Genomic DNA, 27,562 nt, shown 5'->3' with positions numbered 1-27,562 from the left:
ACACCTGCAACAGTTGGGTAACCAGTGCAATAGGTTTAGCAGCTGTCGTAAACCGCTGGTATAAGTCTTTACAAACCACTTCTGATGCCTATTTTTTTTATAGTGTTATTCATCAGTGTTGTGCCAAATTCGTGTATATAATTCCATTGAACTATCTCAATGATCTTTTCTGAAAAGGATCAGCAACTCTCAGATAGTTCAATTTCTGAACAACTCATGTGGTTTTTGGTCTGGTGCTTTACCATTGCGCCTCCAGGTCCAATTATTCATCAAAAAGTCAATCTGTTACAGCATAGTTTAATAAGTCTTGCCATATGCATTGCATCTCTTCTTTCTCAGTCAAGACAGCTATAATTCTACTAATTAATACATTGATGGACGATGCAGATAACTATCATACTACGTCCAGTTTTCATTTTATCAAACACCTTAAGGACCTACCTACCTACCTACACTGTGGTTTCGGAGGTTATACGTCACAAGGTGCGAACCCTAGGACGCAAGAGATCTTCAGTCGTCAGGTGATCTTTTGATGCTTCCTGAACAAAAGATTTGTTATGTAATTTGCCTCGAGATCACACAGCTGCAGTTTGACGTGGAGCAGCAGTCCAACAGGTGCTGCATCATGCGGATCTCAACAAGTGTGGTGCCAATTCACACATTATGGTAAAAAAGTGAATATGTTTGTCTTAACGTCTCCGTTAATTTATTTTAGGATTAATACGAAGGAGATAAATCATGAACGGCTACTAGTCTTTGGAATAGTGACTAGTACATAAAAAAGATATTTACCTCGGCTTTGTCAAGATTCAAATCCCATACCTCATTATGACAATATCTCATGCACTAACTACTAGACCTATTCGAGGGGACGGTGTCAATCCACACATGAACAACGATAGGAGCAACAATGAAAGAATTATGAAGCGCAGCGACCATTAATAAGGGATATAGATTCAGATTAAGTATTTCTTAAGGAAAAAAGGATTTTGTTTTATTCAACTAATTATAGAACTAATGAAAATACGATGTGGGCCGGGCCGGGCCGGTTCTGTTTTGATGCCTCGTATCTTCCCGCTGATGTCACCTGTCATCAGTCTCTAATGTCTGCTGAACTTCTTTGGTGCCGTCTCCGCTTTTTCCTTGTCCTCGAAGTTCTTCTGCGTCCGCAGTCGAAGGGACGAAGAAGGATGTTCTTCTTTCTTACCCGTACCCGCCTTCGATGGAAAAATCTTCTACTCCCGCATTTTCCTCGTTTCTCTTTGCGAATCCGATGCCCGCTTGACAAAAGTGCCACCTTTTTCTTTTCCAGATTAAAAAGAATCACTCTGGGTTCTATTCTCCTTCTTTCGCTCAATTGCTTTCTACTGGAGTTACGTGTAGGTAGGAACGTCGTTGGGAGTTGCATCTGTACTTCACTTGAGCCACCGCCGTCGCCAGATCAGGGATAAAGCCTAGCCCGAGCCGAGAAGAGCGGATGACGAGATGGAGCCTGTGAAGGAAGGAGGCCTTAGGTGAGTTCGAAACCGTAATAACTGGTATTAGAGGTAGTTTTAATTTTTGAGAAGGTTTGGTTACTCGAGATGTTACAGCAGCCAAACCTAGAAAAGAGGTTCTTTTTGTTCAGTTTCCTTCCTTCCTTCTTGTAATTTACACTTTGCTGGGTTTACGCTTCCCTCACTCTGTTCGTTTTTTAGGTTCTATCACCATCGGAAGGAGAAAGCAACCAAATCCGTGCAACTTGTCTCAAAATCTGCATTGATAACCAATAAAATTGATGCTTACAGCCCTCTGGGTTCTGAAGTTTTTGCTGAGGACCTTGATCCTCGGAGGAAGTGGATACTGGATCCGCAAAGTGGCATCGTATCAATATGGAATTGTGTTTTCCTCACCTCATGCCTGATGGTGCTGTTTATTGATCCCCTGCACTTTTATTTGCGTGTGGTTGAGAAGAGCCATACCATGTGCATTAAGATAGACAACGATTTGATAGTTTCCATTACCTTCTTGCGAACTCTTGCCGACCTATTCTACACGCTGAACATAGCAGTAAAGTATAGGACTGCATATGTTGCTCCAAGCTCAAGAGTTTTTGGACGGGGTGAACTTGTGATGGATGGCAAGAAGATAGCAAAAAGGTATTTGAAATCAGACTTTGCTCTAGATGTTGCAGTCGCCCTTCCAATACCTCAGGTATTCCCCTTTCCTTTCAGTATTGTCGCTGTTAAATCACAAGAATTATCCCTTAGTCACTGTACTGATATTAATCATATACCTAAGAAGGAAACATCAGGGATATCATTGAGCTTATTCATTGGACATGCATAGAGTTGGCTTATCAATTCTGAAGTGCATGCAATTTGATAGCAAAAATGAAGTGGATGATCAATAAATAACTGGCCCATATTATATATACTGAATGGAAACTCTTGAGCAGTTACCTAATATTCAGTGTTTGAGTAGCTCAACTGATCTATTAGTATTATAACTTGAGAAACGAAAATTTTACCTTGTTATTGCTCTTCTTTGGAAATATGATTTCTTTCAAATATTTCTATAACTTTGAGCTGTGAGTCTATATTTTTCTTTAGAGAGCTTTAGAGTTGGTTGACATGTTGTCTTTTGTGCAGATTTTTAGCTGGTTGATTGTACCAGCAATCAAGAGCTTAAGTGCTGAAAATAAGCACAATGCATTTGCCGTTATTGTTCTAGCACAGTATATAGCAAGACTATATCTTGTGTTTTCTTTGAGTCATCAAATCATTTTAACTAGTGAGGTATTTGCAAAGACTGCTTGGGTTGGAGCTGCTTACAATCTTCTGCTTTGCTTGATTGCCAGCCATGTAAGTAACTTCACTGTCTTTCTTTATTTGTTATGAATTATCTTAAGAAACTTGGACTTAGGATAATGCTCTACTTCTATAACTGTCATTCTTTTCTGGGGGATAATAAATTCACAAAGGGATTCAATTCCATTGCAGCTTATAGGAGCTTCTTGGTATCTTCTTTCCCTTGATCGCGTGATCACATGCTGGAGATCACAATGCAAACTAGAAGATGGCATGAATGGAACATTGTGTCATCCTACATTTTTCTATTGCGATCAGTTCAGTCAACCAGATCGTCTAAGATGGTCTACTGTCACAAATGTTTTCCAAAGTTGTGATCCTGATGGTGGTATTTTCAACTATGGAATATTTAAAATTGCATTGGCAAATGACATTTTTGGCACACATTTCAGCAACAAGTACTTTTATTGCCTTTGGTGGGGATTCCAAAATCTAAGGTATGTTCTATATGTTCCACATGAAAACAAACATGGTTTACATGTTCATGTGTATCTTTGGCTCATGATAAGAATTTTCCTCCCCTTTGCCATTTTCTTGATTCTTAACTTGAAACACAAATAAGGGAAGAAGTATCCAAGCTTTATTATATCATTGGTAGGCTAAATTTTTCTGAGAGAAGTTTTTGTTTTGGGCAACGTCATATAGTTTTAGGCCTATGAACAGCTTTGTGCTTCTTGGTTGATACGGAAGTAAATTAATAAATTTTCATCTCAGCTTTTGTCATTACATTACTCAGTGTACAAATTTTGTGATTGTTTTGTTTTCTTTCATTCTGTCTCCCAGCTCCTATGGCCAGAATTTGGATACAAGTATGTTCGTTGGAGAAACATTGTTTTCTATACTTACCATCATGGTTGGTCTTGTGTTGTTCGCGCATCTGATAGGTAACATACAGGTATTATTATTCAAACATGTTCATTCCTAGTTTCTTTGTTTGCATTAAAGATCATATAGTTAAGACTTATTCAAACACACATGAGGTGAACCTTTGCAACTAGAATCAAGATAACTAATGACAATGTTCAGGGAGAGGCATATGAAGATAAATATTGGTGCATCAGTGGCAATAAAGATGTAGAATATCAGAGTTTTGTAGTATCTTTTAGAAAGCATAGAGTTTAGAGTACTTTCCTACAAATCTTATAAGGTGTCTTATTTTGTTCCTTTCTTGTGCTTCAGACCTACCTGCAATCTACCAATTTAAGGGTTGAAGAGTGGAGGCTAAAGAGAAGAGACGCTGAAAACTGGATGAGACATCGTCAACTTCCTCATGGTTTGTGTGAAAGAGTCAGGGAATTCATTCAATACAATTGGATGGCAACTCAGGGAGTGGATGAAAAATCTATACTGTGTGTTTTGCCTGCACACCTTCATCGTGACATTCACCGTCATTTATGTTGGGATCTTGTTAGGCGGGTAAACTTCTGCACTATCATGATCTGAAAGTTGAATTATGATTTACTTTCTGTCTCGATGGCAGTATTTTGATGATCAAGGATACTTCTCATTACAAATCTCCCTGCAGGTGCCACTCTTCTCGCAGATGGATGATCAACTTCTTGATGCCATATGTAGGCATCTTGTTTCTTCTTTATGCACCAAAGGGACATACATTGTTCACGAGGGTGATCCTGTAACGGAGATGCTTTTCATCATTCGTGGGAGTTTGGATAGCTCTACAACGGACGGAGGTCGAGCAGACTTCTTCAACTCCATAACCCTGAGACCAGGTGATTTCTGTGGTGAGGAGCTGGTGGAATGGGCTCTCCTTTCGAAGTCCACAGGCAACTTCCCTGCCTCCACCAGAAGTGTGAGAGCACTCGTCGAAGTAGAGGCCTTTGCGCTGCATGCAGAAGACCTCAAGCTCGTGGCAAAACAGTTTCGTGTGCTCCATAGCAAAAGGATGCAGGACGCTCTGCGGTTCTATTCACATCACTGGAGAACATGGGCTGCTTGCTTCATTCAGGCAGCTTGGCAACGGTACAAGAGACAGAAGGGGAAGAATCGTCTTTGGGAGCCATTTGAGTTGAGGAAAGTTGGCGAGGCCATTGAGGAGCTGGACTCCTCGACAAAGACAGAATCTTGGGATCAGAATTCTGGAAGGCAAAGAGATTGAAGAGAAACCTGATGAACTTGATTTATAGAATTGCAGAGGTGTATTAGATTCTTCTGTTGGAAACTTCTTTATGGGCGAAATGTTTTTCATAAAAGAAAGCATTAAATGAAACTATTATAGAAATCATGATGTAAACTATTGTCTTCTAATTCTTCAAACATCGTTTTTTTTTCTAGCTCTTCCTTGGGTAGAGCCTTGCGCGGAATTCTCTCTTTTGCTGATACTTAGCATATAAATACCACAGGCCACCAGCGGTGTTGATCGCCAACCCAGTCACATTTAAAGCATGTAGTTGGACGCCACCCAACAAGATGAACCCAAAGGTCTGGAAGCAAACATGCAAAAGTTCTTCCAAAAAACCGAACTAAGCGAATAATTCTTTCGAGTAGAATTCAGGATGAGTCAGTCGATACTCGATACGCACGGTTGACCCAACACCCTTGAAAACTCCTAGGATTGTGGTCGTCATAGCAGAGTTCACAATAGTACAGAACATCGTGAAGTTCAGGACGATGCCCATTATCAATGACAGAATAAGAATTGCAAGGTAAAAGAATATGCCTACCACGTTAAGCTAAAACTATACACAATGAAGAAAAACTATTCCTTCAATGTTCTTCTACATAATATATAATTGTTCTAGAAGGGAATAATAGAAAAGAAACAACCTATAGATAGTCAGCACAATAAATGATATCACAATAGTACTGAGATTTAAACCATTGTGAATAACAGATACAAATGATGCTTTCCATGTGTTGTGCAAAGAGAGGGCAATACCTCTCAACCTTTCTGAACCGCGGAAGAAGAGAAAGAGAGAAAAGAGATCGCGCGGAACAACAAGACAAAGACGCACAAAAGAGAGCAAACACCAGGAAGGAGAAGAAGAAGAGAAAGAAAAAGAGTTACCGTGGTTCGGCGACTTGCCTACTCCACAAAACGGCCGAAGCTTTATTAGAATTCTCTTCTACACAAGAGAATCACATCTAATGATTCTTGTGTTTTCTGATCTACAATGGGTTTACAATGATCCCTATAAATACTACTAAACCCCCCAGACCCGGTAAAAACGTAACAGAATTTGTTATGAAAAACATAACAAAATTCTGTTATATAAAATCTTAACAGAATTTTATTACGAAAAATCTTAACAGATTTTTCTTCCATGACATCCCTTCATCCAAATATGAGCCACTCGTCAACAATCTCCACCTTGGCGAATATTCACCCCTTCGAAGAATACGAATATCTGGACAAAACTCCATCTGGATCTCTGGGTCCAGGCTTCCTTCCTCTAGCATCTAGAGATATGGATCAAGTTCAAGCAATGCTTAAACTTCTCTGTGGTCACTGGCTTTGTCAGCATATCTGCAGTATGAACCTTCTCAAGTTGAATTTCCGAAGCAATCAACTCTCTGATTTTGTGAAACCTCACATCAATGTGTTTGGTTCTCGCATGATACACCTGATTCTTCGCCAAATAGATAGCACTCTGACTATCGCATAACAACTTGACTCCACCTTGCTGAACACCCAGTTCTCTGACCAACCCTGTAAGCCATAAAGCTTCCTTCGCTGCTTCAGCTACTGCCATGTACTCGGATTCCGTAGTAGACAATGCAACAATAGATTGTATCATAGATTTTCAACAAATAGGTCCTCCTGCCACAGTGAATACGTATCCGTAGTAGACCTCCGTTATCTAAATCTCTCTGCATAGTCGCATCACGTACCCAAAGAACTAAAGGATCTTCCGGTTGTCTGAACATGATGCCATAATTAGTTGTATTTCTCAAGTATCTGAAAATCCATTTCATTGCATCCCAATGTGGTCGACCAGATTTGAGAGAAACTTGCTTACCATACTAATCGCTTGCCAAATCTGGTCTCGTGCAAACCATGGCATACATCAGACAAGCACCGACATAAGGAACCTTTGACATCTCTTGGATCTCGCCATCCGTCTTTGGACACCGTGTATTGGATAACTTGAAGTGATGCGCCGGTGTGCTCACCGACTTTGCATTCTTCATGTTGAACCTATCCAACACCTTCTCCACATAGCTACGTTGAGACAACCATAATCTCCCTGCAACTCTATTCCTGTGAATCTTCATCCCAAGAATCTTCTTGGCCTCTCCCAAATCTTTCATGTCAAATTCCTTGCTCAGTAGCCTCTTCAATTTGTCAACCTCTCTCATCTTCTTCGCAACAATGAGCATGTCATCTACGTATAGTAGTAAGAAAATCAGTGATTCATCTTCAAGGCCCTTCACATATATGCAGCAGTCATACTCGCATCTCCTATATCCGTTTTGAATCATGTATGAATCAAAACGTTTGTACCATTGCCTAGGAGATTGTTTCAGTCCATAGAGCGATTTCTTCAACTTACAAACCAACTGCTCTTGTCCGAGTGACTAAATCCCTCAGGTTGTGACATAAAAATCTGCTCCTCCAAATTTCCATGAAGAAATGCCGTCTTCACATCCATTTGCTCCAAATACAAATCGTGATGTGCCACCAAAGCTAATACCGCTCTAATTGACGTATGTCTTACCACTGGAGAGAAAATTTCTTCATAGTCAATCCCCTTTCTTTGTGAATACCCCTTTGCTACCAACCGAGCCTTAAACTTCACTTCTTCTCCCTCTGACATTGCTTCTTTCTTCTTGAATATCCACTTGCACCCTATAGCTTTCTCTCCTTCAGGAAGTTCCACTAGATCTCACGTTTGGTTTTTATGCAACGACTCCATCTCCTCTGCCATAGCACCCGTCCACCTGTCCTTCTCAGAGCTATGTATTGCCTCCTGAAAAGATGTAGGGTCTCCGCTACTAGTGGTAAGTGCATAAGATACCAAGTCTTCGAATCCGTATCTAGTGGGTGGTTTTACGACTCGTCTCGTTCTACCACTAGCTATAGTGCGATGCTATGTGTGCTCTGAGCTAGAATCATCGAAGTCATGAGTCTCTAGCTCCACCTGCACAATATCTTTCTCTTTGTTGCTTTGTGGTGTTTCCTTTCCTTCTTCCTGAGTACGTTGTAACATAGCTTTCTCGTCAAATACCACATCTCTGCTGATCACCACCTTGTTTGCCTTAGGATCCCAAAGCTTGAAGCCTTTAATTCCTTTCTGATAGCCCAGAAAAATGCATTGCTTTGACTTTGCATCCAGCTTTGATCTTTCCTCACTAGATATATGCATATAGGCTGGACATCCAAAAACTCGAAGATGAGAGTAATCTACTTGATTCCCTGTCCATACTTCCTCTGATACTTTGCCTACTAGTGCTGCTGTTGGTGATCTATTAATGAGATAACATGTCATGTTAACCGCTTCCGCCTAGAAATTCTTTGCAAGCCCTGCATTCAGCCTGAGACATCTTGCCTTCTCAATGATTGTCTTGTTCAACCTTTCCGCTACCCCATTCTGCTGAGGTGTTCTGCGAACCGAGAAATGTCTCATTATCCCATGTTGCTCACAAAATTCTTGAAACTTTGAATCCGTGTACTCAGTCACATTGTCTGACCTAAGACATTTGATCTTCCTTCCGGTCTGGTTCTCCACTTCAGTTTTCCACAATTTAAATTTTGTAAAAGTTTCTGACTTGTGACGCATAAAGTATACCCAAACCTTTCCTGAGAAATCATTAGTAAAACTCACAAAATACAAGTGCCCTCCACGTGATGCTACACTGGCTGGTCCCCAGAGATTCGTATGTACATAATCCAGAATCCCCTCTGTCTTGAATTGCACTTTGCTCTGTTTCCCATGAACACAAAATTTGCAGAATTCAAGCTTGCACGTCTTGACACCCTTCAACAAATCTCTCTTGTGAAGTTCTAGCATCCCACGTTCACCCATATGCCCTAACCGCATATGCCACAAGACAGTACTATCTGATTCAGACTCCACCGAGACGACTCCACCTACAACTATAGTCCCTATCAACTTGTAGATGTTTCCTGCTACCTTTTGTCCTTTCATGATCGTCAAAGCTCCCTTGCTGACCTTCATCACCCCGCTCACTGATTTGTAATTACAACAAATACCATCCAGTGTGCCTAGTGAGATCAAGTTCTTCCTTAGCTCTGGTATATATCTGGCATCATATAAAGTTCTAATCACACCATCAAACATCTTGATTCTGACATTCCTTATGCCGATAACTTTGCATGATGCATCGTTTCCCATCAACACCGAACCAGAATCCACCGCCCTATAGGTGTCAAACCAATTCTTGTTTGGAGTCATGTGATATGAACATGCAGAGTCTAAAATCTATGCATCCGTCAGCTGCTCCGAACTTGACATAGCGATAGCATATCTCCATCACCGCTCTGAATTTTCTTCTTCAACTATGTTTGCAGACTTTGCCGAACTACTTTTGTTCTCTGCAACATATTTCTTTATCTCTGGACAATTTCTCTTGATATGACCTTTACCTCCACATTTGTAGCACGTGATCACCTTCTTCCTTCTCGACTTAGAACGAGTCTTGTTGTTGTTGTCATATCCATGTCGAGATTTGCTCCTACCACGCTCTTGGTTGCTATTTACCACAAGTCCTTCTCCTTGAGAAATTTCATCGCTTGTTTTCTTCCTTTGGTGAAAACCTAGCAATGCACTTGTGATCTCCTCCAATTTGAGAGTTTCCTTACCCCACATCAAAGTAGTAACCAAATTCTCGTACGTAGGAGATGAAGGTAGAGAATTCAACAACATCAGCGCCTTGTCTTCGTCTTCGATCTTCACATCAATCCGCTTCGGATCACTTACAATCTGGTTGAATACGTTGATGTACTGGCTCAGATCGGTTCCTTCTGTCATCTTCAGCCCGAATATTTTCTGCTTAAGATACAGCTTGTTTGTTAATGACTTTGACATGTACCGACTTTCTAGCTTTTATCAAACTACCACCGGTGACTTCTCATCCATAATATGGTACATCACATTATCCGTAAAACAAAGCCTAATTGTTGCCACAGCCTTCGCTTGAAGTTCTTCTCAATCTGATGTCTCCATGCGTTCCAGTTTCCTTTCTCCTAACGTCTTTACTATACCTTGTTGTACCAACAAGTCCTTGACCCTTCTTTGTCATAATTCAAAGTTCCCGATTACATCAAACTTCCCAGAAGTCGTCCCCAACATGTTGAAGAAATCTATAAAAACCCGAAGCTCTGATACCAATTGTTGTGCAAAGAGAGGGCAATACCTCTCAACCTCTAATGCGGAAGAAGAGGAAGAGAGAAAAGAGATCGCGCGGAACAACAAGACAAAGACGCACAAAAGAGAGCAAACACCAGGAAGGAGAAGAAGAAGAGAAAGAAAAAGAGTTACCGTGGTTCGGCGACTTGCCAACTCCACAAAACGGCCGAAGCTTTATTAGAATTCTCTTCTACACAAGAGAATCACATGTAATGATTCTTGTGTTTTCTGATCTACAATGGGTTTACAATGATCCCTATAAATACTGCTAAACCCCCCAGACCCGGTAAAAACGTAACAGAATTTGTTATGAAAAACATAACAAAATTCTGTTATATAAAATCTTAACAGAATTTTATTACGAAAAATCTTAACAGATTTTTCTTCCATGACATCCCTTCATCCAAATATGAGCCACTCGTCAACACCATGATATAGGAAAACTTTGGATGTTTATTTACAAAAAATACCTCAAGCTAAACATAATTTCAAATCATGCACTGAGATTATTTCTGACCTTTTCGTATCGTATGGAAATAGAGTGCGGAAATTCTCCTGTTGCTATGTAAGAAAAGGCAGAAACGGTAGAGATATCAATGCCTTATAGAACATTATTTCAATTCAAGTAAGCCCCTCTTCTGCACCAGATTTATCCACCAGCACTAGATACATAGTCTACAATCATGACCAACTCACAGTTTTACTCTTTTAATAAACCTTCCGACGAACAGGTTTACCTGGAAGAAAACAGAAGTGAGTGCCATGGTATATCCATAGAAATCAAAGGAGAAGTCTCCTATGCTGCAATGATGACTCCTACAGCAGTAAGGATGACTGAAAGAGATACCTGAAAGGTTATTTAAACATCATAAGGATGAATTCAGGTAATGAATGAGCAACAATTTGCTAGATAGATTCATATTTGGAATGAAACATTAGTTACACCATAACAAGCTATTACGAAACCAATGCCTTTGAAATAAGCGAAATAAGAAGGAACTCGTTAATATTATTTTTGAACATTTATCTCAAGTCTCTTGTACAAACAGATTCCTGTTTTCATGGAAGATCTTAAATCAGAAAACTATATTAATTATATAAAATATATCTTCCAGATTATTCTGAATACTCTCTTACATTGTCAGATTTTAGGAAACAAAAGGCGATTACTTCTCATCCTGTATGGAGACTGTAAAACAAATAAGATGTGGCAGAAAATTCACAGAAGGAGCAATTTAAACATTCTAGAATGGAAGATAGGAAGAGAATGAGTCAAAATAAAATCCCAAATAAACAAGCGACATATACTTCTTCAAGCCACTGCTTTTTTTCCACCAATCTGCATTAATGAGACAAACCCCTGGGAGAGAGATTTTCTAATTGATCAGCGGTAAAAAGAATTTTAAACACAAGGACACTGCATTAGAGAAAATAAGTTACACAAACCAAACATGAGAGAATCAAAGAAACTAAAATCCATTGTCTAGACGAAATGTTCAAATAAATTGAAGTACTTGCAAAAACAAAAAATAAATATCAATCTGAATGTTCACAGAGTTCATTTAATTTTGTATGGTAAGGGAAGAACCCTAGACGAAGAACCCCTATAGCGCATCCGTAGTACAAAACTTAGTGGGAAGAATCACTACAACGCATTTCTAGCGCAAAACTCAGTACAACCACTCCAACCGGAATGCAGATAATCTTAACCTAGATCTTAGCTTCAATTTTACTTTTCCATTCAGCTTCGTGTTTCTGGTTCTCAACTTTCCGTTCAGCTACAATTACCTGATGCTTAACTTTTAGTTTCAGCTTCCATTTAGTTTCAAGTAACCGCTTCTCAACTTTCAGTTTTTTCCGTTCAACTTCGAGTTCGAGTTTATGCCTACGTTCAACATCTTGTACCCGCTTGTCAGCTTTGATTACCCGCTTGTCAGCTTCGTGTGCCCTCTTGTCAGCTTTCTGTTTAAGATTTCGTTCTACTTCTATTAGCAGCTTATCTTCAAGCACCTGCTTATCAAGTTTAACCATGCATTCAGCTTGAATTATCTGCTCATCTTTACGTATCAGCTTCTCAGCTTCGAGTTTCGCTTCTTTAGCTTAAAGTTTTAGCTTCAGTTCTTGGTAGTTCCTCAAGTATCCGAGAAGAAAATCGTTTACCATTGTAGATTCATATTGCAGCTTTTCCACTGCTTCTTCAAAAAGGGGAGGCGGCTGGGCGGACGACGAAGCTAGCGGCGGAGCTTATGATATCAGAAATACTTCGTTGTTGTCCATCGGTGACTACGTTAGAATGGCAGCTGCTACTCACAGAGGCGGCAGGGTCGATTTATATAGGACTTTATACGAAAATAACAATAATAAGAAAATTAAACCTCCTTCAAGAAATGCCCCTTCAATAAATAATATCACCTATAATGACTGGGCTCTCAGTCAGTCAAAATCTCAGGTCGGGTTCTAGAGAGAGAAACTCCAACTTCTCTCTACATTTGTCGGCCATCTTTGCACCGGCAGGCATCCGTTAAATGGTGAGATGAGGGTTAGGTCTTAGGTCAGTCTCGGGAGCAGCGTCGGAGGAAGGGACAGGTGGTTCAGGGTTCATCGGAGGTGTTCGTGGCCTTGCCGGCGTTTAACTCAGCTACACAGAGTTGCCCAAATGTTCAGATAAATTGAAGTACTTGCAAAAATAAAAAATAAAGATTAGTTTGAATGTTCACAGAGTTCATTTATTTTTAGATGGTAAGGAAAGAACCCTAGACGAAGAACCCCTATAGTGCATCTGTAGCACAAAACTTAGTGGGAAGAATCACTACAGCGCATTCCTAGCGCAAAACTCAGTAAAACACCTCCAATCGCAATGCAAATAATCTTAACCTGCTTCTTAGCTTCAATTTTACGTTTCCATTCAGCTTCGTGTTTCTGGCTCTCAACTTTCCGTTCAGCTACAATTACCTGATGCTCAACTTTTTGTTTCAGCTTCCGTTCAGTTTCAAGTAGTCGCTTCTCAACTTTCAGTTTTTTTCCGTTTAGATTCAAGTTCGAGTTTATGCCTACGTTAAGCTTCTTGTACCCGCCTGTCAGCTTCAATTGCCCACTTGTCAGCTTTCTGTTTAAGATTTCGTTCAACTTCTATTATCCGCTTACCTTCGAGCACCTGCTTATCAAGTTTAACCATGCGTTTAGCTTGAATTACTTGCTCATCTTTGCATACCTGCTTTTCTGCTTCTAGTTCCGCTTCTTTAGCTTGAAGTTTTAGCTTCAGTTCTTGGTAGTTCCTCAAGTATCTGGGAAGAAAATCATTTACCATTGCAGATTTGTATTGCAACTTTTCCAATGTTTCTTCAAAAAGGGAAGGCGGCGGGCAGACGACGAAGATGGTGGTGGAGCATCTGATATCGAAAAAGCTTCGTTGTTTTCCATCGGTGGCTACGTTAGAGTGGCGGCTGCTACTCATAGAGGCGGTAGGGTCGATTTATATAGGGCTTCATACGGAAATAACAATAATACGAAAATTAAACCTCATTCAAGAAATGCCCCTTCAATAAATAATATCACCTATAATGACTAGGCTCTTAGTCAGTCAGAATCTCAGTCCCGGTTCTAGAGAGAGTAGCTCTAACTTCTCTCCATATTTTCCGGCCATCTTTGCACCGGCGGGCCTCCGCTAAACGGCGAGATGAGGGTTAGGTCTTGGGCTAGTCTCTGGAGCGGCGTCAGAGGAAGGGACAGGTGGTTCAGGTTTCATCGGAGGTGTTCGTGACCTCGCCGGCCTTTAACTCAGCTACACAGAGTCGCCGAAATGTTCAGATAAATTGAAGTACTTGCAAAAACAAAAAATAAAGATCAGTATGAATGTTTACAGAGTTCATTTATTTTTAGATGATAAGAGAAGAATCCTATACAAAGAACACCTATAACACATCCGTAGCATAAAACATAGTGGGAAGAATCACTACAACACATTCCTAGCGCCAAACTCAGTACATCCACTCCAACCGCAATGCAGATAATCTTAACCTGCTTCTTAGTTTCAATTTTACATTTTCATTCAGCTTCATGTTTCTAGTTCTCATCTTTCCGTTCAGCTACAATTACTTGATGCTCAGCTTTTAGTTGCAGCTTTCGTTCAGTTTCAAGTAGTCGCTTCTCAGCATTCAGTTTTTTCCGTTTAGCTTTGAGTTTGAGTTTATGCCTACGTTTAGCTTCTTGTACCCGCTTGTCAGCTTCGATTGCCCGCCTGTCAGCTTCACGTGCTCGCTTGTCAGCTTCCCATTTAAGATTTCGTTCAGCTTCTATTATCTGCCTACATTCGAGCATCTACTTATCAAGTTTAACCATGCGTTCATCTTGAATTACTTGCTCATCTTTGCGTATCTACTTTTCAGCTTCGAGTTCTGCTTCTTTAGCTTGAAGTTTTAGCTTCAGTTCTTGGTAGTTCCTGAAGTATTCGGGAAGAAAATCGTTTACCTTTGCAGATTCGTATTGCAGCTTTTCCACTATTTCTTCAAAAAGGGAAGGCGGTAGGGCGGACGGTGAAGCTGGCGGCGAAGTGTCTGATATTGGAAAATCTTCGTTGTTGTCCATCAATGGCTACGATAGAGTGGCGGCTGCTACTCATAGAGGCGGTAGGGTCGATTTATATAGGGATTCATATGAAAATAACAATAATACGAAAATTAAACCTCGTTCAAAAAATGCCCCTTTAATAAATAATATCACCTATAATGACTGGGCTCTCAGTCAGTCAGAATCTTTGCCCCGGTTCTAGAGAGAGAAGTACCAACTTCTCTCTACATTTTTCGGCCATCTTTGCACCAGCGGGCTTCCGCTAAACGGTGAGATGAGGGTTAGGTCTTAGGCCAGTCTCTGGAGCGACGTCGGAGGAAGGGATAGGTGGCTCAGGGTTCATCGGATGTGTTCGTGGCCTCGCTGGCATTTAACTCAGCTACACAGAGTCGTCGAAATGTTCAGATAAATTGAAGTACTTCCAAAAATAAAAAAATAAAGATTAGTCTGAATGTCCACAGAGTTCATTTATTTTTGGATGGTAAGGGAAGAACCCAAGACAAAGAACCTCTATAGCGCATTCGTAGCACAAAACTTGTGGGAAGAATCATTATAGCCCATTCCTAGCGCAAAACTCAATACAACCACTCCAACCACAATGCAGATAATCTTAACCTGCTTCCTAGCCTCAATTTTACGTTTCCAGTCAGCTTCATGTTTCTGGTTCTTGATTTTCCATTCAGCTACAATTACCTGATGCTCAACTTTCAATTTTAGCTTCCATTCAGTTTCAAGTAGTTGCTTCTTAGCTTTCAATTTTTTCCGTTCAGCTTCAAGTTCGAGTTTATGCCTACGTTCAGCTTCTTGTACCCGCTTGACAGCTTCGATTGCTCGCTTGTCAGCTTTGCGTGCCCGCTTGTCAACTTCCCGTTTAAGATTTCATTCAGCTTCTATTATCCACTTACCTTTGCCACCTGCTTATCAAGTTTAACCATGCGTTCAACTTGAATTACCTGCTCATCTTTGCGTATATGATTTTTAGCTTCGAGTTCCGCTTCTTTAGCTTGAAGTTTTAGCTTCAGTTCTTGGTAGTTCCTTGAGTATTTGGGAAGAGAATCATTTACCATTGCAGATTCATATTGTAGCTTTTCCACTGTTTCTATAAAAAGGAAAGGCAGCGGGGCGAACGACAAAGCTGGCGGAGGAGCGTCTGATACCGGAAAACCTTCGTTGTTGTCCATCGGTGGCTTCGTTAGAGTGGCGGCTATTACTCACAGAGGCGGTAGGGTCGATTTATATAGGACTTCATACAGAAATAACAATAATACGAAAATTAAATCTCCGTCAAGAAATTTCCCTTCAATAAATAAGACCACTTATAATGACTAGGCTCTCAGTTAGTCAGAATCTCTAGTCTGGTTCTAGAGAGAGAAGCTCCAACTTCTCTCCACATTTTTCGGCCATCTTTGCATCGACAGGCTTCGGCTAAACGACGAGATGAGGGTTAGGTCTTAGGTCAATCTCTGGAGCAGCATGGGAGGAATGGATAGGTGGTTCAAGGTTCATCAGAGGTGTTTGTGGCCTCGCCGGCGTTTAACTTAGCTACACAGAGTCACCGAAATGTTCAAATAAATTGAAGCACTTGCAAAAAAAAAAAATAAAGATCAGTCTGAATGTTCACAGAGTTCATTTATTTTTAGATGATAAGGGAAGAACCTTAGATGAAGAACCCCTATAGTGCATCCGTAGTACAAAACTTAGTGGGAAGAATCACTACAGTGCAATCCTAGCGCAAAACTCTATACAACCACTCCAATTGCAATGCAGATAATCTTAACCTGCTTCCTAGCATCAATTTTACTTTTCCATTTAGCTTCGTATTTCTGGTTCTCGACTTTCCATTCAGCTACAATTACCTGATGCTCAACTTTTAATTGCAGCTTCAATTCAATTTCAAGTAGCCGCTTCTTAGCTTTTAGTTTTTTCTGTTGAGCTTCGAGTTCGAGTTTATGCCTACGTTTAGCTTCTTGTACCCGCTTGTTAGCTTCGATTGCCCGCTTATTAGCTTCGCATGCCCGTTTGTCTTCTTCCCGTTTAAGATTTCGTTTAGCTTCAATTATCTTCTTACCTTCGAGCAACTGCTTATCAAGTTTAACCATGCATTCAACTTGAGTTACCTATTCATCTTTGCATATCTGCTTTTCAGCTTCGAGTTTTGTTTCTTTAGCTTAAAGTTTTAGCTTCAGTTCATGGTAGTTCCTCAAGTATTTGGGAAGAAAATCATTTACCATTGCAGATTCGTATTGCAGCTTTTCCATTGTTTCTTCAAAAAGGGAAGGCGGCGGGGCAGACGATGAAGATGGTGGTGGAGCATCTGATATCGGAAAAGCTTCGTTGTTGTCCATCGGTGGCTACGTTAGAGTGGCGGCTGCTACTCACAGAGGTGGTAGGGTCGATTTATATAGGGCTTCATACGGAAATAACAATAATACGAAAATTAAACCTCCTTCAAAAAATGCCCCTTCAATAAATCATATCACCTATAATAACTGGGCTCTCAGTCAATCAGAATCTCAGGTCCGGTTCTAGAGAGAGAAGCTCCAACTTCTGTCCACATTTTTCGGCCATCTTTGCACCGATGGGCTTTCGCGAAACGGTTAGATGAGGGTTAGGTCTTAGGCCTGTCTCTTGAGTGGCGTCAGAGGAACAGACGGGTGGTTCAGGGTTTATCGAAGGTGTTCGTGGCCTCGCCGGCGTTTAACTCAGCTACACAGAGCCTCTGAAATGTTCAGATAAATTGAAGTACTTGCAAAAACAAAAAATAAAGATCAATTTGAATGCTTACAGAGTTCATTTATTTTTAGATGGTAAGGGAAGAACCCTAGAACCAAAACCCCTATAACGCATCTGTAGCACAAAACTTAGGGGAAAGAATCACTATAGCACATTCATAGCGCAAAACTCAGTACAACCACTCCAACCGCAAGGCAGATAATCTTAACCTGCTTCCTAGCTTCAATTTTACGTTTCCATTCAGCTTTGTATTTCTGGTTCTCAACTCTCCATTCAGCTACAATTACCTGATGCTCAGCTTCCGTTCAGTTTCAAGTAGCCGCTTCTCAGCTTTCAATTTTTTCCATTCAGCTTTGAGTTCGAGTTTATGCCTACATTCTGCTTCTTGTACCCACTTATCAGCTTCGATTACTAATGTGCGTAGATTATATGATCATTTATGCATGCTTTGACGCACATCTACTTGTATTTCATTAGCATAATTTATGTTTATTGTACCCTATTTCATTATAATGTCATACTTCCATTATATTTTGTTCGGAGATCTAATCTTTACTTGTTTTAATTGATAGGACGCTATTTGTAGCGAAAATGGAGCAAAAACGCACACAGGAGATTGGGCTGCGTAGCCAACACGGCCGTGTGGCCATAGCATGTTCCGGCTGTGCCAAATGGCACGATCGTGCTTGTAATCCAGATTTGAAGAGGGCCACGGCCGTGTCGAATAGCACGGCCGTGCCAATCACCCCGTGGCCAAGCAGCACACGGCCGTGCCAAATGGCATGGACGTGCCAAATGGCATGGCCGTGCCAACATTCTAGAGGTAGAGAAGGTCATGGCTGTGTGAATCCACACGACCGTGTGACCTTTGTAGAGAAGTAGAAGGCCACGGCCGTACAACCTCACACAGCCATGTGACTCAATCCGAGAGGAAGCTGTGTGAGGCCATGTGGATTCCACACGGCCGTGTGACGAAGAACACGGGCTGTGCCACGCCAAAATAGAGTTGTGCTGAATTCTGGGCAGATTGCAGACCGTTCATAATTTGGACATAACTTTGCGCTCCATTGGAGTTTCTAGATGTTCTTTATACAAAAACGTAGTTGACTTCAAGATCTACAACTTTGCTTCAGACCCAATAGAGAGAAAGCATTGTTTGCCCATGCTAAATGGCACGGCCGTGCCTCCCAACCGTGGGTTCAACTGGACCTCCGCCCATACCGCAGACCAAACTTCGAACCACCATAACTTTCGGCTCGGTTGGAGTCAGGGCTCGATCCAAGTATTAGATTGAAGATAATTCCAAGAGATACAACTTTGGTTCAGGGAAAATCACGAGAAAACCTGGTTTAATAGGTTAAAATCTCGATTTACCGGACCCATGTAATCTTGGTTTTCCTGGACAACTTGGAGGAGGTATAAAAGGGTCAAGAATCCTATTCTTGGATGATCTTTGTGTTGGAGTGTATACTGAAAGCTTAAGCTTTGTAAACATTCATTATGAATAAAGAATCACATTTGGTCAAATTGTCTACATTTAGTTGTAGTTGTTCAATTAATTTATATTGTAGATAACATAGTATGTGGTGTCACATGCAGAAGATAATGTTATCAGTACCTTATAAATTATAAACAGTAGCTCACGACCAAAATGGAAAGGAACAAACCATTAGAAGGTCGTAGTGTAATTAAGTATTAGTTTATCTTGACTATATAATTACACTAGTACACTCAGAGTGTATTGAGTAGGACCATTTGAGGTCGTTTCTTTTATACTGACTTTATAAAGGAACAAAGACCTCAGTTATTATGGAAGTGTGTGCTCTTAATCCTAATATAATAACAAGCACATATATTTGATATTTATTTCTTTAATTTATCAATGGGTGAGATTTAGTTCAATGAATCAATAAACCCGATAAGTTGGGAAATGATATCACTTATAGTGTGTGTTGTTGATTATAGAAGGAAACTGTGTCCTAGAGATACTAGGTTGATAATATCCCCAAGAGGAGCTCATAAGGATTGTCATGTTAAACCCTGCAGGTGGACTTAGTCCGACATGACAATAAGGTTGAGTGGTACTACTCTTGGACTTAGATATTAATTAAATGAGTTGTCAGTAACTCACTTAATTAGTGGACATTCGATATCTTAAACACAGGGAGACTAACACACTCATAATAAGAAGGAGCCCAAAAAATGTAATCTGGGATTGGTGTGGTAGTTCAATAATAGTTCTCTAGTGGAATGAATTATTATTGATAAAATTAAGTTGTGTGTTCGGGGCGAACACGGGATGCTTAATTTTATCGGGAGACCAAAACCAATTCCTCCTCTCGGTCCCTATCGTAGCCTCTTATTTATAGAGTACTATACCCACCTATACCCACCTTCTATACCCACCTAAAGGGGGCCGGCCAAGCTAGCTTGGGAACCAAGCTAGGGCCGGCCTAAGCATGGGTTTAGGGTGGCCGACCCTAGCTTGAACCCAAGCTAGTAGGGCCGACCATAATTAAATTAAAAAAGATTTTTAATTTTAATTTTTATTATGTGGAAGATATAATTTATTAAAGAGAATTAAAATTAAAATATCTCTCTTGAAAAGGATCTACAAAAGATTAAAGAAAGAGATTAGATCTCTTTCCTTATTTGTAGATTGATGAGATATTTTATTTTCTCTTTAAAAATTATTCACATGTTGTAAAATTAAAATTATGGAAATTTCTTTTTATCAACCATGAAGAGATTTTTTGAAGAGAAATTTTATTTTTTAAAATTTTCGGAAACAAATTAGGAAGTTTTAATTTATTGATTAAAACTTATCTAATTTATTTCTCTTGATGTGGCCGGCCAATATTGATTTAATTGGGAAATTTTATTTTATTTTTATCAATTAAATCATGTTAAAGAAATTAAGGAAATTTTATTGTAATTAAATTTCCTAATTTGCTAAGGCCAAGGAATATAAAAGAAGGGGTGGGGGTGCCTTCATGAGATGAACCTCTATTATTTCTCTCCCTCTTTTCCTTGGTGTTGTGGCCGGCCATCATCTCTTCTCCTCTTCCTCTTTGTGGTGGCCGAAACTCTCTATTGCTTGGAGCTCTTGTGGAGGCCAGATACTACTTGGAGAAGAAGAAGAAGAAGGAGAGAAAGCTTGCATCTCTTGGAGCTTGGTTGGTGTTTTTCTTCTTCCTTGGTGAAGCTTTCTTGTTTTGGCCGAACCTAGCTAGGAGGAGAAGAAGGTGCTTGGTGGTTTCTCATCTCGGAAGATCGTTGCCCACACAACGTCCGAGGTTAGAAGAGGAATACGGTAGAAGATCAAGAGGTTTTTCTACAAGGTATAACTAGTAATTTTTCTTTCCGCATCATACTAGTTATTTTTGGAAATAATACCAAATACAAGAGGCTTACGATTCTAGTATTTCGAATATATTTTTCGATGTTGTGTTCTTTTGTTTTATTTTTCCTTGTGATTTGATTGTTCTTTTCGGTTAACCTAAAGTTATTTTAGGAAATTAAATATTAGCTTTCTATAAAAGGTTTTGTCTAGTCGGTGGTGGTTGCTCCCATATCCAAGAAGGACGTGTGCCTCGCCACGTCAGTACTGGGAACCAATTATGGAAATTAATATTTAATGGAATTAATAACTTAAGGTGATTTGGGTCGAACGTGTTAAGTTCCGCAGGAGACCCAAGTCAAAACCTAAAAGAACGAATAAATTAAGTTTTGGATCAAACGTGTTAAGTTCCGCAGGCGATCCAAAATTTAATTTAAAAGAACACATGGTAGCTAGGAAAAGGTTCAGACCTTTGTACAAAATTTTTGTACAGTGGAACATCTAGGTTTTCCGAGTAGCAACCAACACTTTGGGTTTGGGGATTTCGCCCCCTCTCCTTGGGAAAGGGTTCTCCCCTTCGGGGGAAACCCTAGAGCTTCATCCGCCATCATCTCTTGACGTTCCGTCCATCCCCAGAGCAAGGAGGCATCACCAAGACATCGGAAACCTCGGCAAGCATCTCTTCTTCCCCTTCTTCTCACATCAAGGGTTGTAAGTGTGCTTTACTTTATGTTTTGGGATTTTTCCTCTCTCGCAATGGAGTAGATCTCCTTTTCTATGGATGTAGGGAGTAGTTTTGGATAGGGTTTGATGTAAGACTCATGTTTGTACCTTTATTCGTTGGATGATTTCTCTTGCTTTATTTCTATTTGATATGCATGAGACTTGTTGCCTTGTCATGTTAATTGATTGTGTAGAAATTACTAATTTTGTAAAGAGAGGATCTTAGATTGTACACCCGAGGGGACCTAGTGACAGGGGTAACCTGTTCACGGACATCTAGGATATTCCCTTGAAAGGAGAGGCAACTTCTCCACTGTTGGTTGGTCCTGGGAAGATCGTACCGGTTCCATTGTACAAATTTTTTGTACAAGTGTCGAACCTTTCCTAAACAACCTATTGTGTTCTTTAGAAATTAAATTAGGAATCGCAAACGGAACTTAACATTATTGATTCCAAATTTAACTTATCTGTTCTTAATGATTTAGACTTGGATCGCAAGCGGAACTTAACACTATTGATCCAAATCCACATATGTTATAAATTCAATTAAATATCAATTTCCAAAATTGGCTTCCAGGTTAAACATGGCGAGACACTAGGCCTTCTTGGATATGGGAGCAACCACTACTTCCTAGACAAAGCCTTTTAAGGAAAGCTAATATTTAATTTCCTTATATAACTCTAGGTTTATCCAAAAGGAACAATCGAATCACAAATTCAAAAAACAAAAAAAACACAAACTCGAATCACAAATTCAAAACTCTAGAATCATATGACTCTTGTGTTTGGAATTCATACAAAGAAAAACTAGTATGATGTGGAAAACAATTACTAGTTATAACTTTCTTTGTAAGCAAATAACCTCTTGATCTTCTACCGTATTCCTCTTCTTATCTCAGACGTTGTGTGGAAACGATCTACCGAGATGAGAACCACCCAAGCCCTTCTTCTCCAAGCAAGTTTCGGCCACCACCAAGTCTCCAAGAGATATAGAGGTTCGGCCACCACCACCAAGCTCCAAGGGATGCAAGAAACAAAGCATCCTTTCTCTCCTTCTTCTTCTAGCTAGAACCGGCCACCAACAAGTGCTCCAAGAGAGATAAAACCCGCCACTAAGGAAGAAGAGAAGAGGAGAGGAAGAAACTCTAGGGTTGGCCACCACCAAGGAAAAGAGGGAGGAGAAATAGAATAGAGTTCTTAGCCATGAAGGCACCCCTACCCCCTCTTTTATAATTCTTGGTCTTGACAAATAAGAAAAATTTAAATAAAAACTTCCTTATTACTTTACCATGAAAAGGAAATTTTAATTTGATTAAAATCAAATTCCTTTTTTTAGATCATATGGCCGGCCACCTTAAGAGCTTCCAAAATAGGTAAGTTTTAAACAAAAATTAAAACTTCCTTATTTGTTTTCAGAAATTTTAAAAATATTTTTTTTTCTAATAATTTATCCCTTCATGGTTGGTTATAAAAGGAAATTTCTTTAAATTAAAATCTCTTTTTTAAAACATGTGGATGATTTCCAAAAAGGAAAGTTATCTCTAAAATTAAAATCTCCTTTCAATCTACAAATAAGGAAAGATATCAAATTTTTTCTTAATTGTTTGTAGAAACTTATAAAAGGGAATATTTATTTTTTAAACTCTCTTTTAAATCATGAACATGGTTACAAAAAAGAAAAGTTTTCTCAAAATTAAAATTTACCTTTCAATCTACAAATAAGGAAAGATATCAAATCTTTTGTAGAAAGCTATAAAAGGAAAGATTTAAATTTTAAACTTTCTTTTAAAACCATGGAATCCACATAAGAAAAATTTTAAAATAAAAATCCTTTTATTTTGCTTAGGGCCGACCACACCAAGCATTGGTCGGCCACCTACTTGGCTCATCCTATTGGTGTTGGCCGGCCCCTAGCTTGGGCTCCAAGCTAGCTTGGCCGACCCCATTAGGATGGGTATAAAGGTGGGTATAATACTTTATAAATAAGAGGCTACAATAGGGACCGAGAGGAGGAATTGGTTTTGGTCTCCCGATGAAATTAAGCTTCCCATGTTCGCCCCGAACACCCAACTTAATTTCATCAATAATAATTCATTTTGGGCTCCTTCTTATTATGAGTGTGTTAGTCTCCTTGTGTTTAAGATGTCAAATGTCTATTAATTAAATGAGTTACCGACAACTCTCTTTAATTAATATCTTAGTCCAAGAGTAGTACCACTCAACCTTATCGTCATGTCGGACTAAGTCCACCTGCATGGTTTAACATGACAATCCTTATGAGCTCTTCTTGGGGACATTATCAACCTAGATTACTAGGACACCGTTTCCTTCTATAATCAACAACACACACTATAAGTAATATCATTTTCCAACTTATCGGACCTTTTGATTTATCGAGCTAAATCTCACCCTTTGATAAGTTAAAGAAATGAATACTAAATATATGTGCTTGTTATTATATTAGGATTAAGAGCACACACTTCCATAATAACTAAAGACTTGTTCTTTTATTAAGTCAGTATAAAAAGAACTTTCCTTAAATGATCCTGCTCAATACACTTAGAGTGTACTAGTGTAATTTATTAGTCAAGATAAACTAATACATAATTACACTACGACTATTCCAATGGTTTGTTCCTTTCCATCTTAGTCGTGAGCTACTATTTATAATTTATAAAGAACCGATAACACGATCTCCTATGTGTGACACCACACATCGTGTTATCTACAATATAAATTAATTGAACGACTACACTCAGTATATATATAAATGTAGATACTTGACCAATGTGATTCTTATTTCTAAATAAATGTTTATACAAAAGCTAGGCTTTTAGTTTATACTCTAACAATCTCCCACTTATACTAAAAGACTATGCTGCCATAAATGCTGCCATACATCTGATTCCCAACCCTTCAACATGCCCATCAAAAGCTCTTGCCTTAAGGACCTTACTGAAAGGATCTACAGGTTATCACCTGATGCAATCTAGGCGGCAACAACTTCTCCTCATTATATGATGTCTCGTATTGGGTGGTACTTGCGCTCTATTGTGTTTACTTGCCTTATGGACTCGTGGTTCCTTCGAGTTTGCTACTGCACCACTTATTATCACAATTCATTGTAATAATTTCGGGCAAATCAGGAATCACATCTAAGTCTATCATGAAGTTTTTGAGCCATACAGCTACTATGACTGTCTCAGAGGCTGCTACGTACTCAGCTTCTATGGTGGAATATGAAAAACATCTATGCTTAACACTCCTCCATTGTTATGACTTTACCTCCTAAAGTAAACACAAAACCCTGAGGTTGACTTACTATTGCCCCTATCTGATTATAAGTCAAAATCCTTGTAACCCATAGAGATCAAATTATATGCCTTGTAAACTAGCATATAATCTCTAGTCCCTCTAAGATACTTTAATATATGCTTTACGGCAGTCTAGTGTCCCGGTCCTGGGTTACTTCGATATCTGCTAACTATGCCCTGGGTAAAACAAATATCCTGTCTCGTGCACAACATAACATACATTAGGCTTCCTACATCCGAAGCATAAAGAACTACCTTCATGTCCTTTATCTCCTTTGATATCCTTTGAGACATCTCTTTAGATAAAGCTACTCCATGCCTGAAAGGTAGAAACCCTTTCTTGGAGTCTTGCATGCTAAAATGAGCTAAGATAGTATTGGTATATGAAGCTTAGAATAAGCACAACATTCTTTTCATGTGATCCCTTTGATCTCGAGAATATGTGAGTATCCTCCCAAGTCCTTCATATCGAATTGTTTGGACAACCATACCCTTACTTCCGACAATACTTTGATATTGTTTCCAACTACCAAAAATGTCATCTATGTATAGTACAAGAAATACCACCACGTTTCCATCACACTTCTTGTGTACATAAGACTCATCTGGACACTGAATAAATCCATAGGTCTGGATTACTTCATCAAACCAGATGTTCCAAGACCTTGAAGCTTTGCTTCAGTCCATAGACCGATTGAGCTTACTTACTAGATGCTCTTTGCCCTTTGTAATGAACTTTTCTGGTTGCTTTATATGGATGCTTTCTACAAGACTTCCATTAAGGAAAGCTGTCTTGACATCTACTTGCCAAATCTCATAATCCATATGAGCAATAATAAATAAAAGAATTTGAATGGACTTAAGCATGGCTACTAGTAAAAGGTTTCCCTAAGCCTTGCTTTGAAAGTTTCCACCTTCTCGTCCATCTCTTTTTCTATTGTAGACTTATTTTCACCCAATGACTTTTACACCATTTGGTGATTCTATAAGCTCCCAGAATTTATATTTATCGCTCTTTGCCAAGATGCTGCATCTTTATCTTGGAGTGCTTCGTCATGTGACTAGGGATTGGGTTCATGTTGACCAGGGATCAAGTCCAAAGACTCTCCCAAAATATGAATCTTTCAGGTTGCTTAGCAACCCTCTCACTACGACGAGGCACTGTCTACAATTGTGTATCGTGTTGCAGTTTCTTGTGATATTTCATCTTGTACAGTTGGTAGTAGATTAGACATGTCCTTTATTATTTACTTAAGAACAAATTTACTTATGGGCTAGTGGTTCATTACATAGTCCTCTTCTAAAAATTGGGCATTGGTGCTAACCATGACCTTCTGATTTTTAGGACTATAAACCTTCTTTCGTTTCTCTAGGATAACCCACAAACAAGTGAACTCTTGTCCAACTTATCAGTGTCTCCCTTCAGCACATGTACTGGACTACCCCAAATCCGAATATGCTTCAGATTAGGCTTTGCCTATTCTACAATTCTATGGGAGTAAAGAGTTCTGATTTGGAAGTTACTATGTTCACTTCCGTTTCCAAATTATATCCTTAAAACAAATTTCTAAATAACTCATCATCGATCTAATCATTTCCATAAGAGTCTTATTCCTTCATTCCGTTACACCATTATGTTGGGGTGTACTAGGTATAGTCAGTTGGGATTGAATTCCGACTACTGATAAGTGACTCCTAAACTTTCTTAAGAGGTACTTGCCACTACGATATCATTGTAGTGTCTTGATACTTTTATCTTGACGCTTCTCCACATTAGCCTTGTACTCTTTGAACTCATCAAAGCACTCAGACTTGCAGTGTGTTAAGTAAATGTACCTGTATCTCGAATAGTCGTCTATAAAAGAGGCGAAATATTCAAAAACCACCTCTTTCCTGGATAGTCATAGGTCCACACAAATCAGAATGAACCAATTTCAACACATCTTTGACTTTATGCCCCTCAGACATAAAAAGCCTCTTGGTCATTTTTCCTTCCAAATAAGACTCGCAGGTTGGAAAGTTTTCCACCACCAATGAACCCAAAAGTTCATTGGCTATTATCCTTTGAATCTTACTCAAGTTAATATGACCTAGCCTTAGATGCCAAAGATATGATTAGTTCATTTCTGAAGGTTGCTTTGTCTTATTAGAGTTAGAAGATGTGTTATTAATTTCCATTTGTTGCATCGTGGAATTTATTGGATTTATATAAATTGCCAACCAACGTACCAGAACAGATAACTTTCCTCGTTTTCTTGATAACAACTTTGTTATCAAAAGAGACAGAATATCAAGTTCTTTGATAGTTTAGAAATCGAAATTAAGTTCTTTCTAAACTTGGTACGTAAAAACAATTTCTCAAAATCCATATTTTATTCCTATTAGAGGATAAACATCTCCCACTGCAACAGCTGCTACTTTTGCAACAGTGCCCATGTAGACGGTGATTTATATAGTTGTCGGGTTTCCTGGAACCCCTGCAATGAATTGCAGACATGATCAATGGTTCTTGTATCTACACACCAGATATCGGTAGATAACACCACTAAATATGTTTCAACAACTAATAAAATATACCGTTATTGTTCTCAGTTCTGAGAGGACAGTCTACCTTAATGTCTAAGTTTTCCAATCATTATAATTGGGACTACTAAGTCTATTCTATAGTATAACAGGTAGGGGATTGACTAACATTTGAAATCCTAAGAA

General features: G+C 39.3%; 1 protein-coding gene across 2 annotated transcripts; it reads left to right on the top strand.

Moving 5' to 3' along the window:
• Positions 1-1,118: 1,118 nt before the first annotated feature.
• LOC121985524 (cyclic nucleotide-gated ion channel 17-like) lies at positions 1,119-5,140 on the top strand. Of its 2 annotated transcripts, XM_042539026.1 has the most exons (8): positions 1,119-1,290; positions 1,384-1,514; positions 1,698-2,193; positions 2,631-2,843; positions 2,982-3,286; positions 3,633-3,744; positions 4,029-4,265; positions 4,375-5,140. In XM_042539026.1, the coding sequence occupies exons 2-8, from the start codon at positions 1,486-1,488 to the stop codon at positions 4,963-4,965; spliced, it is 1,983 nt and encodes a 660-aa protein (XP_042394960.1). In that variant the 5' UTR covers positions 1,119-1,290; positions 1,384-1,485; the 3' UTR covers positions 4,966-5,140. The 2 variants fall into 2 exon arrangements, with proteins under 2 accessions (XP_042394960.1, XP_042394959.1); XM_042539025.1 differs by having other exon boundaries at positions 1,119-1,514.
• The last annotated feature ends 22,422 nt before the right edge of the window (positions 5,141-27,562 follow it).

The sequence above is a fragment of the Zingiber officinale genome, chromosome 5B (genome assembly GCF_018446385.1).
Source record: "Zingiber officinale cultivar Zhangliang chromosome 5B, Zo_v1.1, whole genome shotgun sequence".
NCBI lineage: Eukaryota > Viridiplantae > Streptophyta > Magnoliopsida > Zingiberales > Zingiberaceae > Zingiber > Zingiber officinale.
The sequence above is the reverse complement of the archived record's forward strand: the minus strand, read 5'-3'. Positions and strand labels throughout refer to the sequence as shown.

What these genes read in the sequence shown, in the direction of transcription:
- LOC121985524 (XM_042539026.1), top strand. Translation starts at nt 1,486, where the DNA reads ATGGAGCCTGTGAAGGAAGGAGGCCTTAG. An exon ending in TCGCCCTTCCAATACCTCAG is followed by an intron (nt 2,194 to 2,630) that starts GTATTCCCCTTT and finishes TCTTTTGTGCAG; the next exon opens with ATTTTTAGCTGGTTGATTGT. An exon ending in TGGGGATTCCAAAATCTAAG is followed by an intron (nt 3,287 to 3,632) that starts GTATGTTCTATA and finishes TCTGTCTCCCAG; the next exon opens with CTCCTATGGCCAGAATTTGG.